General features: G+C 41.2%; 1 protein-coding gene across 1 annotated transcript in view; it reads left to right on the top strand.

The window, feature by feature from the left end:
• Positions 1–8,631: 8,631 nt before the first annotated feature.
• The window catches only part of bean1 (brain expressed, associated with NEDD4, 1), a 31,592-nt gene continuing 14,505 nt past the window's right edge, over positions 8,632–25,718 (top strand). Inside the window, exons 1-2 of the mRNA XM_029449158.1 lie at positions 8,632–9,157; positions 15,907–16,026. Coding sequence (XP_029305018.1) covers positions 16,002–16,026 — 25 coding nt within the window. The 5' untranslated portion in view covers positions 8,632–9,157; positions 15,907–16,001. The remainder of the gene's footprint in view (positions 9,158–15,906; positions 16,027–25,718) is intronic.

The raw sequence follows: 25,718 nt of genomic DNA, 5'->3' as shown, positions 1-25,718 counted from the left end.
TGAGGCGGCACGAACAACTTTAACCTCTCATCCTTTTTGGCTTCTGTCGGTTCACAAACGCTCCGACCCAAACGTGTGATATCAGATGAGTCTTAGCATATGTATAGAAACGAAGCTTGACTGACCTGGAACTACTTTACTGTAGTGTGTGCCAGCTTAGACTTTATCAATAAGAGAAGTCTACTTGTTTTAGTTTCCATGTTCGTGTATTATCCCAAAATACGGATACACGATACTTAAAACAAGTCCTCCCAAAAACAAAACACATTGGATCCATACTTGTCCTCATTGTGCATTACTTTTTGTGGATTAGGGCTACTACTAACTGATCTTATATTATGTTATGTTATACTTTTTTAATATTTCATTTATTGTTTTATGAAACATCCAAACATTTCCAAGGTGAGCCGTTAGAGCCCACAATGCACCTTGTTTTGTGTGACCTGTACAAGCGAAGGCTCGGGGGATAAATCATCGCTTTCACAAATAAAATAAATAAAATCAGTTTTCTTCACTGCAAAGTCGTTAAAATAGTTCAGTTGACGATATTTAAAGACGTTGTTCTGCTGGAGACGCAGACGTGTGTCCTGGAGAAATGTCATTCGCTTGCAGTTTATTTATTCTGCTGTTTATTCTGTTTACTTTGGACTTCGACTTGTTTCTGTAAAGACGCTGGCCTCCTTGGAATGCCATTTGATGGATACAATAGCTGGAAGCCCTCTCAATGCTTTCCTGTCGGGTTCATATATATACTTCCACCTCACTCTCCGTCTCTCCCTCGCTCTCCTTGTTTGCCTCACGGTATCGCTCCCGTATTGTCTCTCGCTCCGTTCTCTAATCAGCTAAACCAAACAGTGGAATGGACTTCCTGTCCATCTGGGGGGGGGGGGTTGCTCCCGCCCCTTCCTGTCCGTCTTATCTCTCCCGCGAGGCAACACATTGTGCTCGCTTCCCGTTAATACAGCCTGGGAAACAACCTGCGAGGCAAGGAGAAACACGGGACGACAAGAAGCAACAGAAAGAAAGACGAAGAGAACAATGTAGAGCAGTGACGGGTTTACCAGCTGAGCAGAGAAGACGTGTGTGATGAAATGCTGAGACATGAGATCACACACACGCAGGTAGTCCCAACATCCCGCCATCTTTCTGAAGCCACGTTTACGGATGAACCTGTCAAATCTTTACATTCATAACAGGCAGCTCACTTTGTTGGCTGGACGTGGCAGAAACATTGAATATTAGCTTTGTTTATGCGTTTAATTCATAAGTAGAAGAAGAAATAAAAGACATTTCCAAAATCCAATCCAAGATAAAAACGTTCATTGGACACTTTTCCGGCTGCCATCTTTGTTTGGGTCAAAGAATGGAGGCTCACCTTCACTGTAAACTGGAGGACGTATTATTTTGAACAGTTATTTTAGACCTCAAGGTGTTTTTTTGCTTTTGTTTGTGCAACAATCACAGCCTTTATTTTATTTTGAGTAAGTGAACAAAAGAGATGTGTGTGGTTGAAATCAGCAGCTGTAGCAGACGGAGGCGCTCCATTATCTACTTTCCTAACAGCAATAAGTGTTGCGTGTACTCAGGGTGAGAGGAAGCGGAGACACTTGGAGAGGTAGACGGGTAAGTTTGGCAACACAGCAGTGTTTCCACTTTTTACTTCTGTTCCAAAATGTTAAAAAGAAATACATTAATGTGTCTAAGAAAGTAATTATTGGAACACATTAATCACCAAACTCCTCCAAACATACGAATCATGTGGTCACACAGGATCCTGCATGTTTAATACGTTTTTATTTTGTGTGTTATCAAAACGACAACACGGCCACATTTGTTCCCTGAAGCCCAACATGTAAACACAGGCTGCCAATTTAATTAACTGATTCCTACTCCTTTACGGTCTGATTCCCTTCTCCAGACTCTAAATCCACGAGGATACTCGTCTTCTCTTTTTATTCTTGTGCGTCTGCAACATCCACCATGTGACAGTGACGCCACTTTGTCAAGTTGAGTTATTTAACATCCTAAAAGTGCGTTTTTTTATTTTATTTTGTTCTATTTGTGTCCTTTAATGGCCGTGAGAGCATCTGTGTCTTTTATCAACACTTCACTTTGGAATGCAGGTCGGGATCCAAAACACAAACCCCCCATGTCTCAATATCCAAACAACCTTTACGTGATTTCATTCCATCTGTGTGTCCCGTGTGTTACTGAGGGAGTGTACTCTGACTGTATATAGAAAAAAAAATGTGCCTAATAGTGATTTTTCTCTGGCCTCACCTTGTTTATTTTTAACCTACATTACTGTATTTAGAAGACGTTAAAGTTGACACAATCTGCTTTTAATGCTGTAAAAACTAACACAATTTTGTATCAAAAAATGAAAAGCGTCGTGTTTGTGTGGCTGCCTTAGTGAACATGTGATCTTATGTTTGCGTGTCCACTTATGTGTGTGTGAGCGTGCTTGTGATTGTACCCATGAACATACACACGTGGGTGTCGGAACCAATTGAAAAAAGAGAAACCACATAGAAATACATGTTTGTGTAAATACAGTAAGGGAAGCGAACTGTGCCTTTATTCTTTCAAAAAAATACTGTAATTCATTTTTTCGATGGCGAACACAATGTTTTATATTTTGTTTTTATGGTGTATAGCAACTACTTTTTATTACCTGACATTTTTGTAAGTGTAGAATAAAAAATAAACACTCAAATATGTTTTTGTTGTCTTGCGTTTGATGTTTTTATGAATCAAATGTCACGGCCGCGACGCCAGTATGAAGAAATGAGCAAGAACGGGTGAAAAATCATGTAAGTAAAGATATACATTTACAAAAACATAAGTTTCAAAGTTATTATGAAACTTTCTGCGAGTTGGATTTCAAGGCTGGTTGAGAAACAATGACATCATGTGTTTTTATGACATCACCTCGTGCCCCAAAAAAAGCTGAAGGTGGAATTTGCTGATAAAAACCCAACAATGGGTCGGGTGTATGATTTATGGCAGACTTTCAGCGAGTAAATATAAAGTTGTGTTGATACGGATCTTTTACACAGTCAGTGTTTCTGACACTTCTATGAGATTCCATGTGGGGACGATCAGCTCAGTCCCTTTGAGTAAAATGATCCAATATGTCAAATGTTACACATTTTGAGGCGGTGTGTGAAGAAAAGCTCTGATCTCCTTAGCCTTGATCTTTGACATGTGTTCAGATGTGAGCAGCGGAGGATATCCTCTGTTTTTGTCTTTCTCAAACTAAGTGTAAAGTCACTGCAGGTTCATGCGGTTGTATTATTGTAGGGGCCGGTGGAGTGAGGGGGGTCAGACCTCCAAACATGAGATCATATCCATGTGACCTGAAGACACGACTGAGTGTACGAGAGAAAGAGACCCGAACATCAGAGCGAAATGTCAAAGTGACTCACCCTGCTGAGACCACACACACACACACACACACACACACACACACACACACACACACACACACACACACACACACACACACACACACAACCTGTAACTCATTCACCAATTCTGCAAGAACATTTCCTACTTTTTCTTTTCTTAAACTACACACATTTCTCTACATTTGGCCCAATCTTCTTGAGTTCACGTGGAACAACCTGCCAATCAAAATGCACAACTTAAAGGTCCTCCTCTGACTCCTCACATGAGCAAAAACATGTTGCGCAATTGCAATAAAAGGGCGACATGTGGAGCAATGGATGCCGACAGGAGAGAGAGGAATAGCAAGAAGAGGAGGACGAGGAAGAACAAGGATCTCCACGAAAGTCTGTGTCCCACTATCAAATCATCAAGCGCGTGAACACATCTCGCCAGGAAATTACCCACAATTCATAGCAGTGTTACGTAACAACGCGGGGTTAGCAGGGAAAGTCGAGAGGCGTTACATTTAACGATGGCTGATCTGAATTTATTTTATAAATGGGTTATTTGAGCCCAGAAGACGAACAAATCTGAGGTAAAAAGAAAAAAGGTCAAATAAAAAGTCACAAACTCACAATTGTATAAAACATTTTTTGGTGTTGTCAAGGTAACGTGATGTCCCGGTCGTATTTATTCCTTCTGCAGCCTCTCACACTCAAACACTCAACAGATGACGTGAGGCAGGCGAGCAGGTTCACAGCAGTGAGGTAGGAGATGTCCTCTCATCACAGGATTGTACTGCGTTTGCAAATGGACCATCTAGCACTGAAATGATGTTTTATAAATGTCTGACTTGGGGAACTGCATCCCGACCTGCACAGTGTTCACAGTGTTGGTCAGAGAAGAAGACGCGATGCAGCCTCTAACATGCATAACATCCAACACGTTACATAATATAGTTCTAAACTACCAAACATCTTTTAAAGCAGATCTTTGACTCCTTGTCCGTCATCCTGCCCTTAAAATCCTCTCATATTTCCTTCATGATAACACTCTTTAATACCATCTAATGAGGAACAGGGAATGCTTTTAAAAAGCTTTCACTGAGATGCACAGGCACCAGATTCACTCTGTCATCAGTTATTCAGGCGAGGAGGATGGCTGCGAGATGTGACGGATGTCTGCAGGAAGGAGTGAGACTGAAAGGAAAGAAAGATGGAGATCGAGAGAGGCAAACTTCCATCTCGTCTTCCCTCCTTCCCTCAACCTCAAGCTCAACTTCAGTCCACTTGTGGCGAGGACGGGGCCGGAGCAGCTGGCGGCAACATGCTAAACATTGCATTACGGTCAAAGTACAGAAGACTATTAAACTGAAGCATGCTTTATCCTGGAATACGATTACATGGAGACTGCGAAACGAATGATCCTTTGAAGCCTGATCAAAGAAAGTCTGCATTTTGAAGTGGGCTGCAGTTTGTGTTTACATGCAGAAGCAGTTGATACGAGTAGCTGTTTACACGACGACAGCATGTAATCCAGTTAGAGAACACTCTACGTCTCGTCACAAGCGCTTACGTTTGTGTCTGTTAGCATGACAAACAGCGCCGATGAATGTGAGAGAGTTGCACACCTACCTGCGCACATCGCAGCTATCGTCCCACGTGCACAGGAGTGTGATATGTGCACGGTTTCCACTGCAGAAATGTGCCTTTATTTGGGCCATGAAATCTGCAGCATTAATGTCGCACAGGGTTGCAAAGAGGACTGGGATATTATACTCTAGAGCAATACTTGCACTGATACGAGTTATGCACCGACGTAGCGTTCGAACCCTACAATGTAAGGAGGATAATATCTCATTGTGATCCCAAAGAGTCAGGGGGAAATACAATATATGTGGCGCTGCAGACATATAAAATAAGGTCCTGAGATTATGACGCAGCTCAAAACAAAGTCTCAGTTTGAAGCTGTTCTAAAGGGACATCAGAGGAAACTAAATATATTACTTTGCACACTAAACGTCACATAAAGAGTGAAATATAACACAAACATCTTTACACCTGGAGCATCTATCTATCTGCGCTCTTTGGAAATGCTGGAATGTAAACAAGAAGTCCGAACGCATTTTAAGGAGTTTAAACAAGAAATGATTTGTAAGCTTTAAAGACTAAATTAAATGGAAGGAATGTCTTCCATTGTCAGAGACAAAGTGATGTTGTTTGTATAACCTGCAGACTTGTCTCCTTTCCCACATCTGTCAATGCAATCTCATAAATAAAACTCTGTCTCTATTGTTGTTGCAAGAGGAGAAAAGTGTTTTCTTTGGGTTGTCTGTGCAAATATTTCACTGTGGTGCAACACAAACATCTGCAGACTAAACACCGTGGCACACACCGGTTCTGGCACCATGCAGTGGATCAGGATTTGCCTTTGGGTCTCTTTTGTTTCATGTCCTCTGTTGGTCTGTAAAGCAGATGTGTGTTTGTCTTTGTAAAGCTGTGGCATGCAGCTGAGAAGGTGGGACATGGCATTGCCAGATTCAGAGGGTTCAGTTCCCGACGTGTAGAGTAGGATTTCTCCAGTCCCCCTCCCCATATGGATGCCCACTGGAAGCAGGCCTGACCCTCATTCCTGGTTTGAAAAGCACTGCAGTCAACCATCACAAAAGCAGAGCTGCATCAAACATCCCACTGACACACTGACAAACAAACCTGAGTTCAAAACAGCCGCTACAAAAGCAGGAGCTGTTGCAGATGTAGACGCCGCCGAGGTCCAACGTCTCGCAAAGAAAGACAAGCTCTGGTGACTAATGAGCTGGGAGAGGTTGCCATGTTGTGCTACTACACAGACTGTAACGTAAAGTAAAAGACACACACACACAGGGACTTTTAACAATGACTGCCAGTGCAGTTGTTTGACTAACATCCTGTCTGTGAATGACAAATAGGAGGATATCCCCTTTCTCCTTCCTCCCATCATCTTTGTTTGCCCCGTTTTGAGTAGCAGCAGGTAGAAGGTTGTATCATATCAAGAATAAAGAGTCTTAGATAGTTCAGAACAGCTGATCTGGAGCTATGTGACTTTTATTAAAGTCAAAATAATGCAGAAAATAACATATTTACACGGATTCTTCTGCTAAACCTGAATACAAACCAGAGATGCAACACAGTTTACCTCTTTGCACCACAAAAACACATGCATATGTTGTTAAATGATTGAGAATGTATATTTATGCTTAAGAAAGAAGGAAAGATCTTTCAAGGTTAATTTTTAACAAGAAGTAAGACACACATGCCACTGCCACAGAGTTTGCACAGACTCTCCATCGAGGGGTATTTGATCGACAGGTCTGTTTATGAGTCAGATTTAGGGGCTTAAAAAGTTAATCTCTGATTCTCAGTATGTGCATGATAAACGAGAAAACAAATCATTTATTATCCATTAAAGAGAGAAAACAGCACAACCTAAAAAAAAGCCAAACTGCCGACTGGCTAAATGCTGGCAGAGCTCTGTCGCCACCCTGTGGCTCACAGCACCGAGTACACCTGCTGTCATTTACACCCACCCTTCAGCTGATGGAGACAAAACACCTTCTAATAAATATGGATTTACATTTTTAAAATTATTTACATTTTAGTGAATAATAATGTGGTGAGCCAAACATGTTAGAGCAGGAAATGCCTGTCTATGCTTATTATATGTTTAATAATCAATCTCTATGCTTCAACGGGGAATCTTGACACATATACATCTGTAGGAATATATATATTAATATATATATATAATATATATATATATATTAATATATATATATATAATATATATTTATATATATATTTAGATATATATATATATTAATATATATATATATATATATATATATATATATATATATATATATATATATATATATATATAATATATATCTATACCATTATATAAGGACATATCATGTTTCACTTAAATTATGAAAAATGCGTGAATGTTCCTCCTCTGATATGTAGCAGAGGAAAAGTCTTCCTTAGTATATCTAAAAACTATATGACTTAGACTTGGTCAGTAGATTCACACACAAAGTATGTGTTTCTACCGGCTCTGTACACCCTAACCCTATTAAAAGGTGTTACTAATAACGAAAACGTTGCATCGGTCTCACAGGAAACTCATGTCAAACAGTCAGTACACACCCAGAAAGAGCTGCGTGGATTCAGCATGAGTGTGTAGGCCAGAGTCTAAACATTACACCTCTATGTGAACATGTGATTACAAAACCATGGTGCTGCTGTAACAGCCTCCGGTGGGATGTTCTCCCACTCAGACATAAGGTCGGGCTCTGATGTTGGGTGATAAGCTTCACCCCAAAGGTGTTGGATCGGTTGTGGTCAGTGGATGCACTGTCATGTTCAAACAGGAGAGGGCCGCAATGGATGGAGAAACCTCACTATTGTGTAAAAGTATGCTGACATTTTCTCTTAATTGGACCTAAGAGGCCCAAACCATGAACAAAAAAAGTGTGTGGACAGGTGGGCTTTAATGTACCTTATACATTATCTATTATATATATATATATATATATATATATATATATATATATATATATATATATATATATATATATATATTATATTATATTTATAATGCATGAACAGTCATCGTGGCATTAAATCAGTCACAGTGGCAATAACTATGTAACACTAAAACATCCATCAACTTCAAATGAGTTTAAATCACACATTGTAGTTAAACATGTCACACTACGTACATGTACACATGCACATACTGTAGACACTTCATGTATACAAAGTAATCTATTACATCACTCTATGTGCACTAGCTATTAGTACATGTTTACAGAAACACTTGTATAAAACGTGCATATAGTTTTATATACTGTACATATACGTGTTATCTACTTGCATGTCATAGCTCTGTGTATTCAGATTCAAGAGTCATATTTCCTTGTATGTAGGCTACACACATACCCGACTTATACCCACGGGGTTTTGTTGTGATTTTAAGAGTCACAGCTTTCGTGTAGGACTTGTAGCTCTCGGGTGATTTCTGCACTTTAAATCCCTGAACTCATCTCTCCAAGCATCGCCGTTTGTTTGTCTTGTGGAGGCATTTCCTGGCTGGCTGTCTCACCATCGGCATATGCCTGCCCTGGATGATGCGCTTCTCTTCCCGAGCATGACACACTTACTGGGCTGCAGAGCCGCGAGCCACGGGACGAGCCACGGGACAGAGACACGGCGAGGAAGCCGCGAGGACAGACGAAGATGATGAGGATGCGCGAGAGAAAAGCAGATGAGAGCTAATGATGATGCAGCTATCGAGCGAGGAGTGTTCATAGAGAAGGAAGAACAATAAATAAAGCTCTGCGGGTTGGAGGACGGTGACAGTGATGATGATGAGGATGAGGATGATGGTGGTGATGTGAGGACGAAGAAGGATGCTCGGACGATCAGAGCGCTTTTTCGGCTCAGTGTTGATCATCGTGCGGGTAAATCTCGGGTATCACCGAGAGTTTAACGAAGCGCTATTCTGAGGAGGTGGGCCAAGTCCCGAGAGAGAGAGAGAGAGAGAGAGAGAGAGAGAGAGAGAGAGAGAGAGAGAGAGAGAGAGAGAGAGAGAGGGGACCCTCGGACTGGCTGATCCCACTGACTGGGATGTTGTTGCTGCTGTTGTCAGTGATGTGAAGCGACATTAAGGAGCTGATGAAAGGACTCCTGCTTGCGCGTGGACACACATTTCTACATTTTTGCAGGTAAGCAGCTAATCTCTCTCTCTCTCTCTCTCTCTCTCTCTCTCTCTCTCTCTCTCTCTCTCTCTCTCTCTCTCTCTCTCTCTCTCTCTCTCACCCCATCCCTATCTAAACTCATATCTGTCATCAGAAAACTACACACTGCATGTTTATACACCAGTGTTAGGTCTATGGTTGTAGTTCTTTAAGAGACGTGCATGCTCATAGTATTTTACCTCCTACAGTATCACAATGATATTATGTAATATTCCAGTAGGTGCACTAACAGGAGATTATTAAAACACTGTAGGTCAAGATAATTCAGTGGTGGCATGTAATTATACATTAACTTAAGTACAATGTTGAGGTATTTGTACTTGAGTATTTCTGTTTTATCCAGCTTCCACTACTGTTTGAAAGGCAAATATTATTTACTTTTTACTCCACGTAATGTGTCTGACAGCTATAATTAGTGATAACACTAACACTATAATAACACTGACTTTTACATTTACTAATATTTTAAGAACATTTTGCGTATTTTATTCTTCTACTTTTGCTTAAGAAACATTTTAAATGAGATTTCTGAATGACTACTTTTACTTAAAGGATCTAAACTCTTCCTCCACCACTGCAGCAACCTGAATAAATGAGTGCAGAGACATGACACACGCAGATGCACACAGGGCACGAGGGGTCAGTGAACGCCCCGAAGAGGATTAAATGTCCTTTGCAGTCATGAGGTGTTCACCTGCGGGCGTGTATTGATGGGCAACGTGACACATGAGGGAATAAAAGAGGGAATACAAGGCACAAATTCAATATAAATACAAAGAAACACACTCACTACTGTGTGTTACAGAAACACTATCTAACAAGAACTCCATATACTTTGCACAATGGTACAGTTAGAGGAAATTAAAAGTAACATAAGGCACGTTTACTATTGCATACCACAAACACACTGCAGGTCCCTATAGGGCTCCAGCAGGCGTGTTGTAGTGATTTTTGGATCGGCTCATCTCTCGCTCAGCTTTCCTCCCACACACTTTAACTCTCTTGTATCAGCAGTGAAGTACAGAAGCAGAGATGCTGGCCAAATGTTTTCATAGGTGACTTTATCACTCAGATCAGCGTGCATGTGTGAAGAGTTATATAAAAGTTGTTCAGGCCTATAAGAGAGAGGAAATCCAAACAGGTGCATGTGACGTAACGAAACCACAAGATAAAAACAGAACACATGACCTGGATAGCAAAACTAAAATGCAGAACATCTAAGAAAAGACAAAATGTATCAAATTGTCGCGATACAGCGACAGTGTGGTCATCTGTGTTGTGTTAAAATAGTGATTTCTTCAGCTGACAGTTTGATCTAAAGAGCCTCGCAGCATCCGGACGGCTCTTCCTCTTCGTGTTATCTAAGTGACTTTCTCTCTGCACTCAGCTATTAAGGTCAACGCTACAACAAGCCCTTTACCTTCGGTTGGATCCTTACATTTTTATACATGTTTGACTCTTTACATTGTAACAAACTCAATATGTTGAGGTGTTATTTATTATCTTACTCGTCACGTTACATAGTGTAAGGAGTCCCTGCAGCCTTGGTGCACTTTAAACAAACAAACAAAGAAGCTGTTTACATGAATATTGTTCTGTTTGCAACAGGAACTAAACTACGCAGCATGTTTGTTGTAAACATTTGGCTTCTTCATTCACCTTCGACCGACTGGTTGTTACGCACACAAGCATGAATGCAACTGACAAAAGAAATGGACAGAGACTAATAAATGGCTCCATATTGTTTTATTCTTTACTTCCAACTAAATTGTTTCCTTGGCAACTTGTTTAAACTCGTTCATTCGGTCGCCTCGTCCACTTCCTCGTGAATCCGGCCCCCACATCTCACTGAGCTTTGAGCTGCCGAGTAAAAAACAAACTAAACTAAAAGAAAAGATTCAGATGCTATAAACCACATTTAAGTACTCCAAAGTATCTTAAAGACAATAAAGTATAACTGCAGATTGCTTGATTAACCTTGCACCAAGTGATGAACTCTCTGCTCCACGAGGACTGAACCTCTGACCTTCTCACCGTGGGGTCGACTCTGTGACCCGCCTGTCATGGGAGTTGCACCCATGGGCTTTCAGCGACCGGTACAGACACTATAACCGCGAGTCCCGCCTGCCCGGCTACAAACACGAGTCAATGTGAGACCGGCGCCATCGCCGGGACTGATATGTTAAATGGATGACAGGGCTGTGTGGGCCAAATAGACTGTCAGAGAGAGCTAGGAGGAGATGGATGAGAGGAGGGAGAGAGAAAACATCACAGAGGGGAAATACCAGAAAGAAAGATGAAGAAATGATGGAGTGCTGTTGTGGCTGCAGGCAATACCTGACTCCCTCAGTCTCTCTGTCTCTGACTGGTCGTATCCCTCACTCTCTCCTCTCCTCTCTTGCCTGCTTTTGTCTAATCTGTAGAGCATTACAAGCTCTGCTCAGTATCTAGAGCGGTTTTGCTAGCAGCGCTGGTGTAACACCTCAGACATGTATTAACGGTACAGCTTTGTGGCCATTTGACAAGTTACTTATATATTGCTTCATGTGTTGTTTTTTTTACAGTATTCTTTCCCATTTCATCACATCTGTTCAACAAGTCCTGACAACACAATGACCTGTGTGGTTAAGCTTTGGTTATATTTAGGCAACTAAAAGTACCTGGTTAAGGTCTTTTCTTCCCACCAAAATAAGAGCTTACATGCGTTTTCTTAAACTCTAAATACTTAAAATAGGCAATAGGCTCCTTACCCATTGTAGATGAGTATGCTTTTCTGTTTCTTTTTTCACTTTCGATGTCACTGACACGGCAGAAAGCAGGATTAGAAAACAACGGTGGTAACTGTCAGTAACCGATCTGTGCATCTTTTTAAATATCTGTTCAGTCTCTCTTTCAAATTCTCAAATCAGCTTTGTTGATTGTTGGAACAGTGGAAAGACTAACAAAACATTTATTAATTATTCTATTATACATTCACTTCAACGCTCGTCGCGCCAGAAAAGGTGTGAAAATCAGTATGTATACTGTGACTACTGCATGAGTCATTGAGTCATTTGTCCCGGGAAACAATGAAGATTGTAACCCTTCCCAATGAAGACAAAAGCCGGAAGTCAGTGGGTTTTATGTCCAATGGGAAAGGGGCTTTAGTATGAAACAGGATGTAAAATGAAGTCTTATATGTCATCAACCCCAATCTCCTCCCTGAAACCTGCTGTGATACAGCACAACACAGTACAGTGCAGTACAGTACAGTACAGTACAGTACAGTACAGTACAGTACAGTACAGCACAGCACAGCACAGTACAGTACACCACATTACAGTGCAGTACAGTACAGCACAGCACAGTACAGTGCAGTACAGTACAGTACAGTACAGTACAGCACAACACAGTACAGTGCAGTACAGTACAGTACAGTACAGTACAGCACAGCACAGTACAGTAAACCACATTACAGTGCAGTACAGCACAGTACAGTAGAGAACAGAACAGTACAGTACAGCACAGTACAGTACAGTACAGTAGAGCACAGCACAGCACAGTACAGTACAGCACAGTACACCACATTACAGTGCAGTACAGCACAGTACAGTAGAGCACAGTACAGTACAGTACAGTACAGTACAGCACAGCACAGTACAGTACAGTACAGTACAGTACAGTACAGCACAGCACAGTACAGTACAGTACACTACAGTACAGCACAGTACAGTAGAGCACAGAACAGTACAGTACAGTACAGTACAGTACAGTACACTACAGTACAGCACAGTACAGTAGAGCACAGAACAGTACAGTACAGTACAGTACAGTACAGTACAGTACAGTACAGTACAGCACAGTACAGTAGAGCACAGAACAGTACAGTACAGCACAGTACAGTACACTACAGCACAGCACAGTACAGTAGAGCACAGAACAGTACAGTACAGTACAGTACAGTACAGTACAGTACAGTACAGTACAGCACAGTACAGTAGAGCACAGAACAGTACAGTACAGCACAGTACAGTACAGCACAGTACAGTACACTACAGTACAGCACAGTACAGTAGAGCACAGTACAGTACAGTACAATACAGTACAGCACAGCACAGCACAGTACAGTACAGCACAGCACAGCACAGTACAGCACAGTACAGTATAGCACAGTACAGTATAGCACAGCACAGTACAGTACAGTACAGCTCAGCACAGTACAGTACAGTACAGTACAGTACAGTACAGTACAGTACAGTACAGTACAGTACAGCACAGCACAGTACAGTAGAGCACAGAACAGTACAGAACAGTACAGTACAGCACAGTACAGTAGAGCACAGAACAGTACAGTACAGTACAGTAGAGCACAGAACAGTACAGTACAGCACAGCACAGCACAGCACAGCACAGCACAGTACAGTACAGTACAGTACAGCACAGTACAGTAGAGCACAGAACAGTACAGTACAGCACAGTACAGTACAGTACAGTACAGTACAGTACAGCACAGTACAGTACAGTACAGTCACAATACTTCTGCTTACTTAAAGTAAAGCGAACACTAGTTACTCTTATCTGTTCTTCATGAAGTGTGTGCCGTCTGATCTCCAGAAAGGCTTTGTCTTGCATGCAGACTAGCAGCAGTTTTCTGTGATTGCATGTGAAATTTGTATGCACAGTATTTACTCTGCTCTTCCTGTCCAGTTAGGATTTTCAGAAGCCTTTCATCTCCAACCAAACTCTCTCTAAGGACATTTATACGTGATTTTGAGAAATTGGCAGTAGCCTCCTGTTGGCAACTATAAGCAATGCAAGTCTGTGGAGAAATGACATCATTCTCATTTTAAAACAGCATTCAGTTCTAGAAAAATCTGAATCCTTGTGAACACAAGCCTCTTATTCTTCCTGCAAATGCATTAAATTATGCAGTACGTTTTGCTGTCAGGGCTGCATGTTGGAGGTTTTATTTGTTTTTAATGGGTCTTTGTCTTCATCATGTGTGCACACAATCAAAATTAAATTAAAAACAATTAATATACATAATACCAGATTGTACAAATGTAAAAATTTCTACTATTTGCTTTGGTAAAAAAAACTCAGATTAAAATATGTATCAATGCAGCAAAGTTATGAATGTAAATATGGAGTCAAATCCAAATCCATGGTGGGATTTTAAATGTTTTGAATCTGAGAATGAAAGCATCTCTTCTTCATCATATTATAAAGACTAACAACCTAATAAGTCAAAACCCTGAGTACTGCACCATGTTATGTTAAGTCATGTTAATTTGTTTTGTGATTTTTAGCTCTCATTTACTGTCATTTAGATGAAGTCAGGGTGTGTGTTCTTCTCTCACACACTCCTCAAGTTGTAGCTGTTCCCCTGGAGCTTCAGTTCTTCATGCAGTCGGGTTGGAGCCGACACACAAATCCTTTGAGTTCTGTTCTCTCGCTCACTCGCTGTGTGTGTGTGTGTGTGTGTGTGTGTGTGTGTGTGTGTGTGTGTGTGTGTGTGTGTGTGTGTGTGTGTGTGTGTGTGTGTGTGTGTGTGAGAGAAGAGAGATAGTTGAGTCTCGCTGCCAGAGTGTGTCTGTAATATCTGTCTGTGTGAGCAGGGACAGTTATGTAACAACAAAGCAAAATGCATCGTAGGTTCACACACACACACACACACACACACACACACACACACACACACACACACACACACACACACACACACACACACACAGAGAAAGAGGAAGTGAGGGATTAGATTTTACACAGCATTCATGATTTATCAGAATTAGAGGAAGTGCAGCATGACATCTCATCGGCGTGACTCGACAGGGACAGAGTGTGTGACAACCTGGAACGGGTTGACGAAACGCAACTGTTTGTAGAGACCACTACCGTGCACCATGTCTCAATATGTGTCTTTATCGGCCGACAACCCCAACGGTTCCCGACTGATGGTTATGATCTCTAGTAAAACAAACAATCAATTGGAAAAAAGCATGAACAGGAAGTTGTAAAACCTGGATCTAAATTGAATTGTTCTGGTAGTAAGAGTCCATCAAACAAACCCAGGAACACGTCCAGTATCAGCTGTGAGCTTCTTCTTGCATCATATGAGTTTATCTGTAGTCACAAACAGGGAATACGTATGTTTTGAATGTATATTAAAGATTATAGCAGAGTTCCACAGAAAGAGACTTGGGGAGAGAAGAGGGTCTGCCTTGCTGTGAAAAGACCTTTGTTTACATGTGAAGTTCTCCTTCTACTTCTTACATCCTGTAATAAAGCAGTAGTATTTGCGTATATGTATTTGTGTGAGAGTGGTTCAGGTATTGATTGGAACATTTGAACCCTGTGGCTATGTTCCGGAAAGAGCAAGGAACACACACGTACGGACACACTCACAGGGGGGGGGGGCGTGGGTGGCCACTTGACTACTTCTCTCACACACACACACACACGGACACACACATTGCCTGGGGCTTATAAACAGCCGGGTTTGGAGGTTGTGACTCGCACATCAGTCTCTCCTCCCTCCCTCTCCCCCTCCCTCCTTCTCTCTCTCTCCCTCTCCCTTTCTCGTGGTAAAACAACACAGCGTCTCTCACACTCTTCATTTATTTCTCTACATTCTCCATCTACCTGCCTGCTGTTTGTTTTCTTCCCCTGCTCTCTTTAGGCCCGTCTTCTCACTAATGTGCTGATCTCTGTCTCTTTCTCTCTCTGTGTCTGTGTAGATACACATATTGCAGCACTGTGTGGTAGAGACCAGTTGAAGTTGGCTTCCTGCCTGTTGAGATGTGCCAATAGGAAACTCTTTGAGCGGGGGTTCATGCTGATGAAATTGATCTGCTCAGGTAAGAAAACACAACTTTTCTTTCTTGTTGTTATTATGCTGGAATTACTCTAGTGGAAAACAAAAAAGGTAAGACAAAGGTTGTAACCACGAGGATACAACACCTGTAAACTGTAACAGATTATATGACCCGTTGAATATGTGTCATGTATACAAACTAAATATATACTCTTGATTAATCAGTGTCACACTGGACGGTGTTGGAGTCCCTGACGGTGTGATAGATGGAGATCTGGCTACAAAACTATTGTCTTTGATTCCACATTATTGTTAGCTGTGTTTGATCTTTGTCAGTCAGCAGTCACAAAGTGAGTCTGGAAATATAATCCTCCAGAAAAACACTTTTCAATGCAGTAATGAAGAAAGGACGGAGGTGTCTCGTGAGCTCCTTCTGTGTAATTGGTTGTTTGCTGGGTTTTGCTTTTGTTTATTTTTAGCTGGATTACAGGTTGAGCTTTTAAACTCCAGAGGTAGACGTATTTGTGGAAGCTTCCCATCTCAATAAAAGATGAATCGCTGTCTTATGCAACGACGCCTGACCACATTGAGAGCAGGGCAGAGACGGAGCAGATGCATGGCTTTTATGGATGTGTGTTTTCCGCTCACGGTTGCCCTCCAAGAAAAACTCTGCGTCCTCCCAGACTTCTTCTCTCTCTGACTCTTTGTCCTTCTGACACCCTCTTTATATCTATTTCTCTTTTCCTCCATCTCCCACCTTCCCTCCCGACTCTTACCCACTTTCTCTTCCCCTCTGTGATCTATTATTCACATCCCGCTCTGACTTCTCTCCCTCTCTTGACACCTGAAACCCCCCCCCCGTCCGCTGCAGGGCGTTTAGACCTCCACCAACATCGCTTCCCTCCTAGGAAAAGAAAAAGAATGATGAATAAAAGAACAGAGGGAAAAGACAGATACAAAGCTTTGGGAAGGGCACTATAGATATGTCAAGGTATTCCTCCATGTGGCTTATTGAAAAGGTTGACATTTTACACAGTCCTGTGTAATCCCTTAAAAAGGCCGGATCAAGAGTCCAGATGCTCGACGATCCAAACACCTGGATCAATGACATCAGCTGTTCGCCCTCAAGATGCAGCACAGGGTTGGATATCAGCAGATTATGATGTTCCAGATGTTATTTTGTTGCTTTTAGTTAATGCATATCAATATTTCCAAGAATGCCTTTAAAACAACAGAAACAAGAGGAATAGAAAGAGTAATGTAGTCTTGGTGGTTGGCACAAACATTTACTGTCGGTATGAGGACTTGTTGACATATAGTGAAGTCAGATGACGTACTCACTGAAGTCTAATATCTCTTGCATTTCTCCTTTAAATGTGTTTTTCATTAGTGGTGTCCAGGTTTTATCTGTGAAACCAGAGATTAAACTCTTGTTTTCTGTCTTTCAGAGTAGTTTTAATAACACATTAATACTTTGGGTATCCTTCACTGTTGGGTGCATCATCTGCTGTTGAGATGTGCGCCACTTCAACCAAATAAATCACTCAACTTTCCACGATGAACGAGGGTTCGGGAAACTTTGTCCTGACCCACCTTTTGGTGGAGTCGGACATGTACCACAGCTGTTTGTGCCAGAGGGCTGCTGCTGCATCAACATCCACATCTGTGTTTATATCTGAAGAGTCACTCAGTAAACATCTTGTTTTTCTCTATATTTTGTTCAGATACTTCCTTGAACTTGAAATATTTTAAAGGTATAAAAAAGAGAGAAAAATAAGACTAAATAGAAATTACAAATATAGATATTCAGCACTTATTTAGATAATAAAAACTACATATATTAGTGACCAAACTAAACAATCTTATCCTGTAAAAGACAAATACATGGTGTCTCAAAACTCAATGTGACCTTGACCGATGAAGATGTGACAGTGACATAAAACAGATTATCTAAACAGATATGAGTATTTGTGTGCATGGCTTTCAATGAAGGGGCCCCGTGGCTGTTTGTGTGTGTGTGTGAGTGTGTGTGTGTGAGTGTGTGTATACTCATTCCCCGCCCTCTCACATAACAAAAGATAACGCTAAACACAATCTACATATTAGAGCACAGGCATGTGTGTGCATCAGATGAGGACAGATCTGAAATGGAATCTCCTTCTGTTCCCCCTCACTGCACACATCTTCTATCCATCTCTCAGCGCTGTGCCACGACGCCACGGAGCCATCAATCATCACATTCCCAAGCTTTATGGAAATGGGAGGAAAAACTTCATTTAACGGCCTTTTACCTTCTATCTCATCCACCGATCTCGCTTGGTCCGTCCGTCCAACCATCCGTCTGCGCTCGCGTCCAATCAAGTCAAAGTGTAAGGTTGTTGGATATGAGGCGCGTGCATATGCAGGGAGATTTCATGGCCCAGCAGGTCAGCAAATACCAAAGCTGTTCCACCTCACTAGCCCCCATCAGGGCCCAAAGACAATTAATACACACCACAGGTTGTCATGTGTGTGTGTGCGTGTGTGTGAGTGTGTGTGTGTGTGTGTGTGTGTGTGTGTGTGTGTGTGTGTGTGTGTGTGTGTGTGTGTGTGTGTGTTGGGCCTGTGTAAGAGAGAGTCCGTCTATCCCTTTAAAATAAAACACCTGGAGAATCAGGGTGATGGTGTGTGAAGTAAAAGGAAAGGAAGGGTAAGATATGAAACAAGGAAAGCAGCGGACAGGAGCAAGGTACAGCAGGAAGTGAAATGGATGTCGGGGGAACACGGCATCACTCTCGAGGGGAAGTCGGGCGGAGGAGAGGAGCAGAGAGGGAAATTGAGGGAGGTGGCTTGGAACGTTTGAAAGAATAAGGAAAGGGGGAGAGTGGGAGGGAGGGAGAGGAAGGAGAAGTGAAGGGTAAATGTCTTTGCTAATGTCTTTAGTGCCAGTATTGACTAACACTGGCTCCCCCTTTGACTTCAGCACACTCGCTGCACCCTCCTCTTCAGTTCATTAACTTTGCCATTTGGAAATGGACGTATTGGCTCAGCTGTTCAATGTCACCAGGATGATGAAGTAGAGTTTCAAACATTAAAGATCATACGACTTATTTACAACAAAACGGTTTGCAATACTTACAGTTCAGTGTTTTCTAAAGCATCATAGTTATTATATTTAGACTAATAAAGCTTTACTTACTTTAGAACTGAAATCTTTAAGATCTTTTTATTTATCTTGTTAAAGTCACATGATTGTTGTGGAGGAGGAACAGCCTTCCAGGTGCTGCAGGCACGTTCTGTTACCTACTATAGTGTAATAAGAACAGACCTGGAGGACAGTAAGACAGCGTGCACATTTTTGACAACGTCTTGTGTTTTGTCTTTTTGCACGAACATGTTTGCTGTTCAAAGCAGCTCAAGTGTTAAATGTCGTCACCTCACACCTGCACCTGTCATGGAACATTTAGAAAGACCTGAGGTACATCCAGAGTCTCTGATTTGATATTTGAACAGGAAGTTGTTCTGGTGCGCCATCTTGAAGACCGTCCCAAAGCTCTTATTTCTGGAAATAATGCATAAACGATATAAAGACATTGTGTCCCTGGGCCTCTAAACAGGACACAGTCATCTGTATAAGGACAGAATGCAGGTTGTTATTCATGTCCAGGTGTTTGTTAGACAGGTACCAGGCGGCTGCTGCTTTATTAGTATTAGCATGAAAAGTCTCTACAGCTGATCAGCTGTGATCGTTGACTCCAGACACGCTCGCTTCACGTGACGCTTCACGCTCGCTTCATGCTCGCTTCACGTGACGCTTCACGTTCACTTCGATGGATAACAATCTGATGGATGGAAGTGGAAGAATAAACAGACTTAAATATTTAATATGCTCTTCGATGTGACTGATTTGAGACGGATGGATGGACAGATTGAGAATAGACGCGACAGATGGGATCACTTTTATAAATCAAAGAGAAGAATAAATATTTAAAGGAAAGACTGTAACTGTTAGTTGGAGGATGAATGGATGGACACTTCAACATGTTATATAACACGTGCAATTCATAAATGTGTGTGTTTGTACATGTGTGTGTCCAGAGAGGAAGGCTACACAGAGGGGGTGTGTGCTGCTGTTGTTTTAACATGATTAAACATCGCTTCTTCCTTCCCTCTCCACCTCTTCCATCATCTCCTCTGCCTCTCCTCCACCTTCTTTCTCACCCGTTGTTATCCCCTACACAGCACTTCTGAGAGCGAGGGAGGGAGGGGGGAGACAGAGAGAGGGATGAGCAAAAGGGCAAGAGCCACACAGGGAATCACACATGGAAAGAAAGAGACTCAGACAGTGTGAGTGGAGGGTCAGGCAGAGAAAGATATCAGTCTTATAATTCAAAAGGGAGAGGTCGCTCTGTCTGAAATGGGCTTCTGTGATATGATGTTATGACTATTTTGGCTTTTATTCGTCTGACTGTTGCCACTGAGCCACCGGCACTTACTGGATTGAGTGTAATCCTTCTCCAGCTACCCGACACACCAACAGACAGAAACACTTTCTGGCAGATCGTTGGATGGGTCGGCAGAAACAGACATATTTTCAACAAATCAGTCTGTTGGGGATCCTGCTGATTCTTTTGTTACCGGACGGATTGACAGACTACAATTCCCTGATTTGAAACGGACACCATTATATATATATATATATATATATACATATATATATATATATATAATATATATATATATTATATATATTTTATATATATATATATATATATATATATATATATATATATATATATATATATATATATATATATATATATATATATATATATATAATATATATATATATATATATATATATATATATATGAGCTGAGGTTTGCTGAGGTTGAACTTGCCTGTCAAACTCTCCGTGGACACCTCTGCCTCTACACCTTTCTTCTTTGAAATGTCAAAACAATTTCACAGCTTTTAACGGTCTCGTCAGGCCAGAAAGGTGATAATGTCGTCAGAGAGATTATTGTGTAACAGGAGAGGCATCAAACAATTGTCAAACGGGTTGTTTGCTGTTCAGTCGTCTTACTTTCTTCTTTTTAATGCATGCAAACCACACGGCAAGATCCATAAGTGAGGAGAAGAGTGTGTTAAGAGGTAGAAAAGCTCTATATCATTATGTGTGACACGTTCATGCTCAATCTGCTGTTGACTGTGTATGTTTAACACGCTGTTAAGACTCCATATGTCCCACATCCACACTATAACCTCAAAGCAGACAGCATACCAAATATTGCGTTTTAATGCACACTATTCGACTCCCACAATGCATTGCACAAAGGAAATGGAGGTGATACACAAAAAGGGGATAAAATAAGTAAAATGTTGGTTGTGAGTAAACAGTATTAAATCATGTCTATGAAATACATAATATAATATAAATATAAAAAACCTAGCTGCTAAAACAGTAAAATATGATGATTAGTATCTATTAAATGATTATGTAGTATTGATTCGGGACACAGTTTAAGTCTTTTCACCTTGTCTACCTGCTAAAGCCTTTTGAGAGACGCTGGTGTTTTTTCCCAGCATGCATTTAGAAGCAGCTCTGCCTTCCCATGAAGAGAGGAAGAGCATACATTTATAAAAACAGACGTTATATCTGTGATGCTAATCAAGTCTGGAGTGTGGGTTTACTGCTTTCTGCCATTTTGTCAGTCGTCATTGGCGAGAAAACGTGTAGCAACAAGCTGAGCCACAAAGGAGATGAAGCGAGTCCGAGCACTTCAGATGAATATGACAGGCGGACACTTATCAATCAGGGGGAACTTATTTTCTGAATTTTAGCAGAAGCCTCAGTGGAAATGGTCAAATGTGTAGGTGTGTGTGTGTGTGTGTGTGTGTGTGTGTGTGTGTGTGTGTGTGTGTGTGTGTGTGTGTGTGTGTGTGGATCAAGCATGGTATTTTCTGCAGAGCTGAAGTCCTGATAAACCAATCACAGCTGGATTGTCAGTGTTTCTATCTATGAGGCTGATTCACCAATCAGAATTGACATTTTATAGGAATTGACCAATCACACCTTGATAAAGAGTATATTGATCAATCAAAGATGGATTTACAGAGATCACTGACCAATCACAGAAGGATATACTGCAGTCAGTGCCAGGATTTATTTCTGATTCGGTTCAGTCACACTGAGTTGAAAAGATGATGAGACATTTTGCTTTTAAAAAAGAGTTACTGTAATTATGCGATGAAGCTCATCTCAACACTGAATACAAAGAGATTGATTGATATTGATCCTGTATGTTGCATCTGGTAACGCAGCAGACGAGCGGATTTCTTTAAGGAGTACTTGAAAGATGCGATCACTCAGGAGGCCGGTGATGCAAATGTGTCCTTGCCTGGATTGACGGGCGTTACAGACGAACTCTCAGCGAGCGTTTAGCAAGAAACCTGAAACCAAAAACCTTCTTTATCCTCTTGTTTCCCCATTAAAAGGGTTTTTGGGGGAGTTTTTAATTATGAGATTTGAGGCTCGCAGGGTAGAGTGTGTGATATGCTGTAACAGAATGTAAATGTGTGATATTGAGCAATTTAAATAAAATAGAATTGACTTTTCTAGCTTCCCACAAAGATGAAATCACATCAAAGCAAGTCGTGTAAAAGGGCACTCAACGCTTCCACATGTTATGAAATATAACTGTGCTGAATACCTCGTTCTTCTGAATCATTCCCATAATTCATAAGCGGTGACGTCATCGTCATCGTCATCAGCATCAGCGCGTCAGTGTTTCGTTTTATGCCGATAAACAATTCAAATAAGCAACAACAGCAATAACAACAAGGGATGGTCGGAGCAGCTGAGCGAGCGAGGAAAGGGGAGGATGATTAAACGGGAAGAAGGCACGAATGTGGGCCAGCAGGGTGTGATAATCTTTCTCTCTGCCATCTATTCTACATGGGAGGGAGAGGGAGGGAGGGAGGGAGAGATTAAGGGGATGTATGATGTATTCTGACACATATTCACATACACAGAGATGTTTTGTGACCCACATACTACCTCATCTTAATACACATCCCAATTTTAATACTGATATGTGTTTGTGCGTTAGTGTGTCACGTTAAGAATGAATGCACTATTGTACTTAGAGAACCACTGCGATGTGTTAATGTCATAACTGCTTAACCTACATGGTAGATGGAGGATATTATACTGGTTATAGAGGAGATTATACTGGTTCATAGAGGAGATTATACTGGTTCATAGAGGAGATTATACTGGTTCATAGAGGAGATTATAGTGGTTCATACATGATATTATACTGGTTCATAGAGGAGATTATACTGGTTCATACAGGAGATTATACTGGTTCATAGAGGAGATTATACTGGTTCATAGAGGAGATTATACTGGTTCATACAGGAGATTATACTGGTTCATAGAGGAGATTATACTGGTTCATAGAGGAGATTATACTGGTTCATAGAGGAGATTATACTGGTTCATAGAGGATATTATACTGGTTCATACAGGAGATTATACTGGTTTATAGAGGAGATTATACTGGTTCATAGAGGAGATTATACTGGTTCATAGAGGAGATTATACTGGTTCATAGAGGAGATTATACTGGTTTATAGAGGAGATTATACTGGTTCATAGAGGAGATTATACTGGTTCATAGAGGATATTATACTGGTTCATAGAGGATATTATACTGGTTCATAGAGGAGATTATACTGGTTTATAGAGGATATTATACTGGTTCATAGAGGATATTATACTGGTTATAGAGGAGATTATAGTGGTTCATAGAGGAGATTATACTGGTTCATAGAGGATATTATACTGGTTCATAGAGGATATTATACTGGTTATAGAGGAGATTATAGTGGTTCATAGAGGAGATTATACTGGTTCATAGAGGATATTATACTGGTTCATAGAGGATATTATACTGGTTCATAGAGGAGATTATACTGGTTTATAGAGGATATTATACTGGTTCATAGAGGATATTATACTGGTTATAGAGGAGATTATAGTGGTTCATAGAGGAGATTATACTGGTTCATAGAGGAGATTATACTGGTTCATAGAGGAGATTATACTGGTTCATAGAGGAGATTATACTGGTTCATAGAGGAGATTATAGTGGTTCATAGAGGAGATTATAGTGGTTCATACATGATATTATACTGGTTCATAGAGGATATTATAGTGGTTCATAGAGGATTATACTGGTAGAGGAGGTTATACTGGTTCATAGAGGATATTATACTGGTTCATAGAGGAGATTATACTGGTTCATAGAGGATATTATACTGGTTCATAGAGGAGATTATACATCAAGGTTTCGCTGTCTGAAGTTACATGCATGTGCACGCAAAGGGATAAAAGGGGGTGGTTTTAGAAACTGTACATTAATAGTTACATCCTTTATTCAGTGAAAGCCAATTAAACAATTTAAATGTATTATAATATGAAATAATATCAACAAATAGCTGATATTTGTAACTTCAAATAGTCTGCAGCCATGGAGGGATTATGAGAAAACGGCCCCTTGATACAGAAAAGTGAATCTCCTCCTAACCCTCCTGCAAAGGAGCAACACACCCAGATGTTGTGGTCGTGTGCCGTCTCTTTGTGGTCATTCTGTCGTGTGTGATTGACTTTCTAACTCTGTCAGGGGGGGGCAGCAGGGGGCCGTGGCCCTGGTTCAAATACAGTAGGCCTATACGTTCCCCCTGTCCAATAAAACAACAGCAGAACACTTGCAATCTTAAAGACACAAGAGAAAAGTACAATGAGCTCCATTTGCAGGATTTAAGACGTTGTGTTTTGCTCACATGTCTGTCAAACATCTATGATTTGAATCTACTGTCTGCATTTTGCCGGGAGTCAGCAAAGTGTGCGGCTCGTCTCGCCCTCTCCATCGTCACTGGGCTCATAACACCGCACCTGTCACTCATCTTGACGAGCTGTCAACCTTGAACCAGCATCAGGCCTGAGGTTGAGGGAACTAATGTGTGTAAAGGATCCATAGGCCTCGCACAAACAAACCGTGAAGACTTCTGCAGTGAAAGAAGTACAAGGACTTCTGAACGCGTCTTCGGTTTACCTTGCTGAAGGCATGCATTGGTTTCTTTGTGCTTTCCAATATTATTGGAGCTCTGACTCTGCTGTGATGGCCTCAACCGGCTCACTGCTGGCCAGCTCTCAGTACATGAAGGTCTACCCACAGGGGAGAGTAACTTAATACATACTTAATAGTCCATTCTCTTTAACAGAGCACTGTCTTCTTACGCCTTCACAATCAATCATTCATTTACTTGATGTTAAAGGCAGGAATTACAGCCAATACAGCCGTCTTCACACACGCAATACAAACATCGCTGGTGTATTCTGGTCGAGCATGAGGCGTGTATTTGCTCCTTCAGGCTTTATTCAGACATGTATGGAGACAATGTGCAAGCTGCAAATTGAAAAGCATCGCTATGAGAGAAGAAGGGTGTGTGTTCTGTGTGTTACTTTGCCATGAAACCTTAATCAATGAGCCCTTAATACATTTTATGATCAAGCATAAAATGAGAAGAGGTTAAATTGACTCTTGCTTAATTCCTAATTGCTCACATGCTGTGACAAATCTCCATCCACACGGTGTTTTAAAAGGGAACTGACTTCACTGAACTCTCACAGAAACAACCATAATCTGAACAAATACTTGCTAAGATATTAACCTTTTGTGCAGCGGT

The sequence above is a fragment of the Cottoperca gobio genome, chromosome 15 (genome assembly GCF_900634415.1).
Source record: "Cottoperca gobio chromosome 15, fCotGob3.1, whole genome shotgun sequence".
Classification (NCBI taxonomy): domain Eukaryota; kingdom Metazoa; phylum Chordata; class Actinopteri; order Perciformes; family Bovichtidae; genus Cottoperca; species Cottoperca gobio.
The sequence above is the reverse complement of the archived record's forward strand: the minus strand, read 5'-3'. Positions and strand labels throughout refer to the sequence as shown.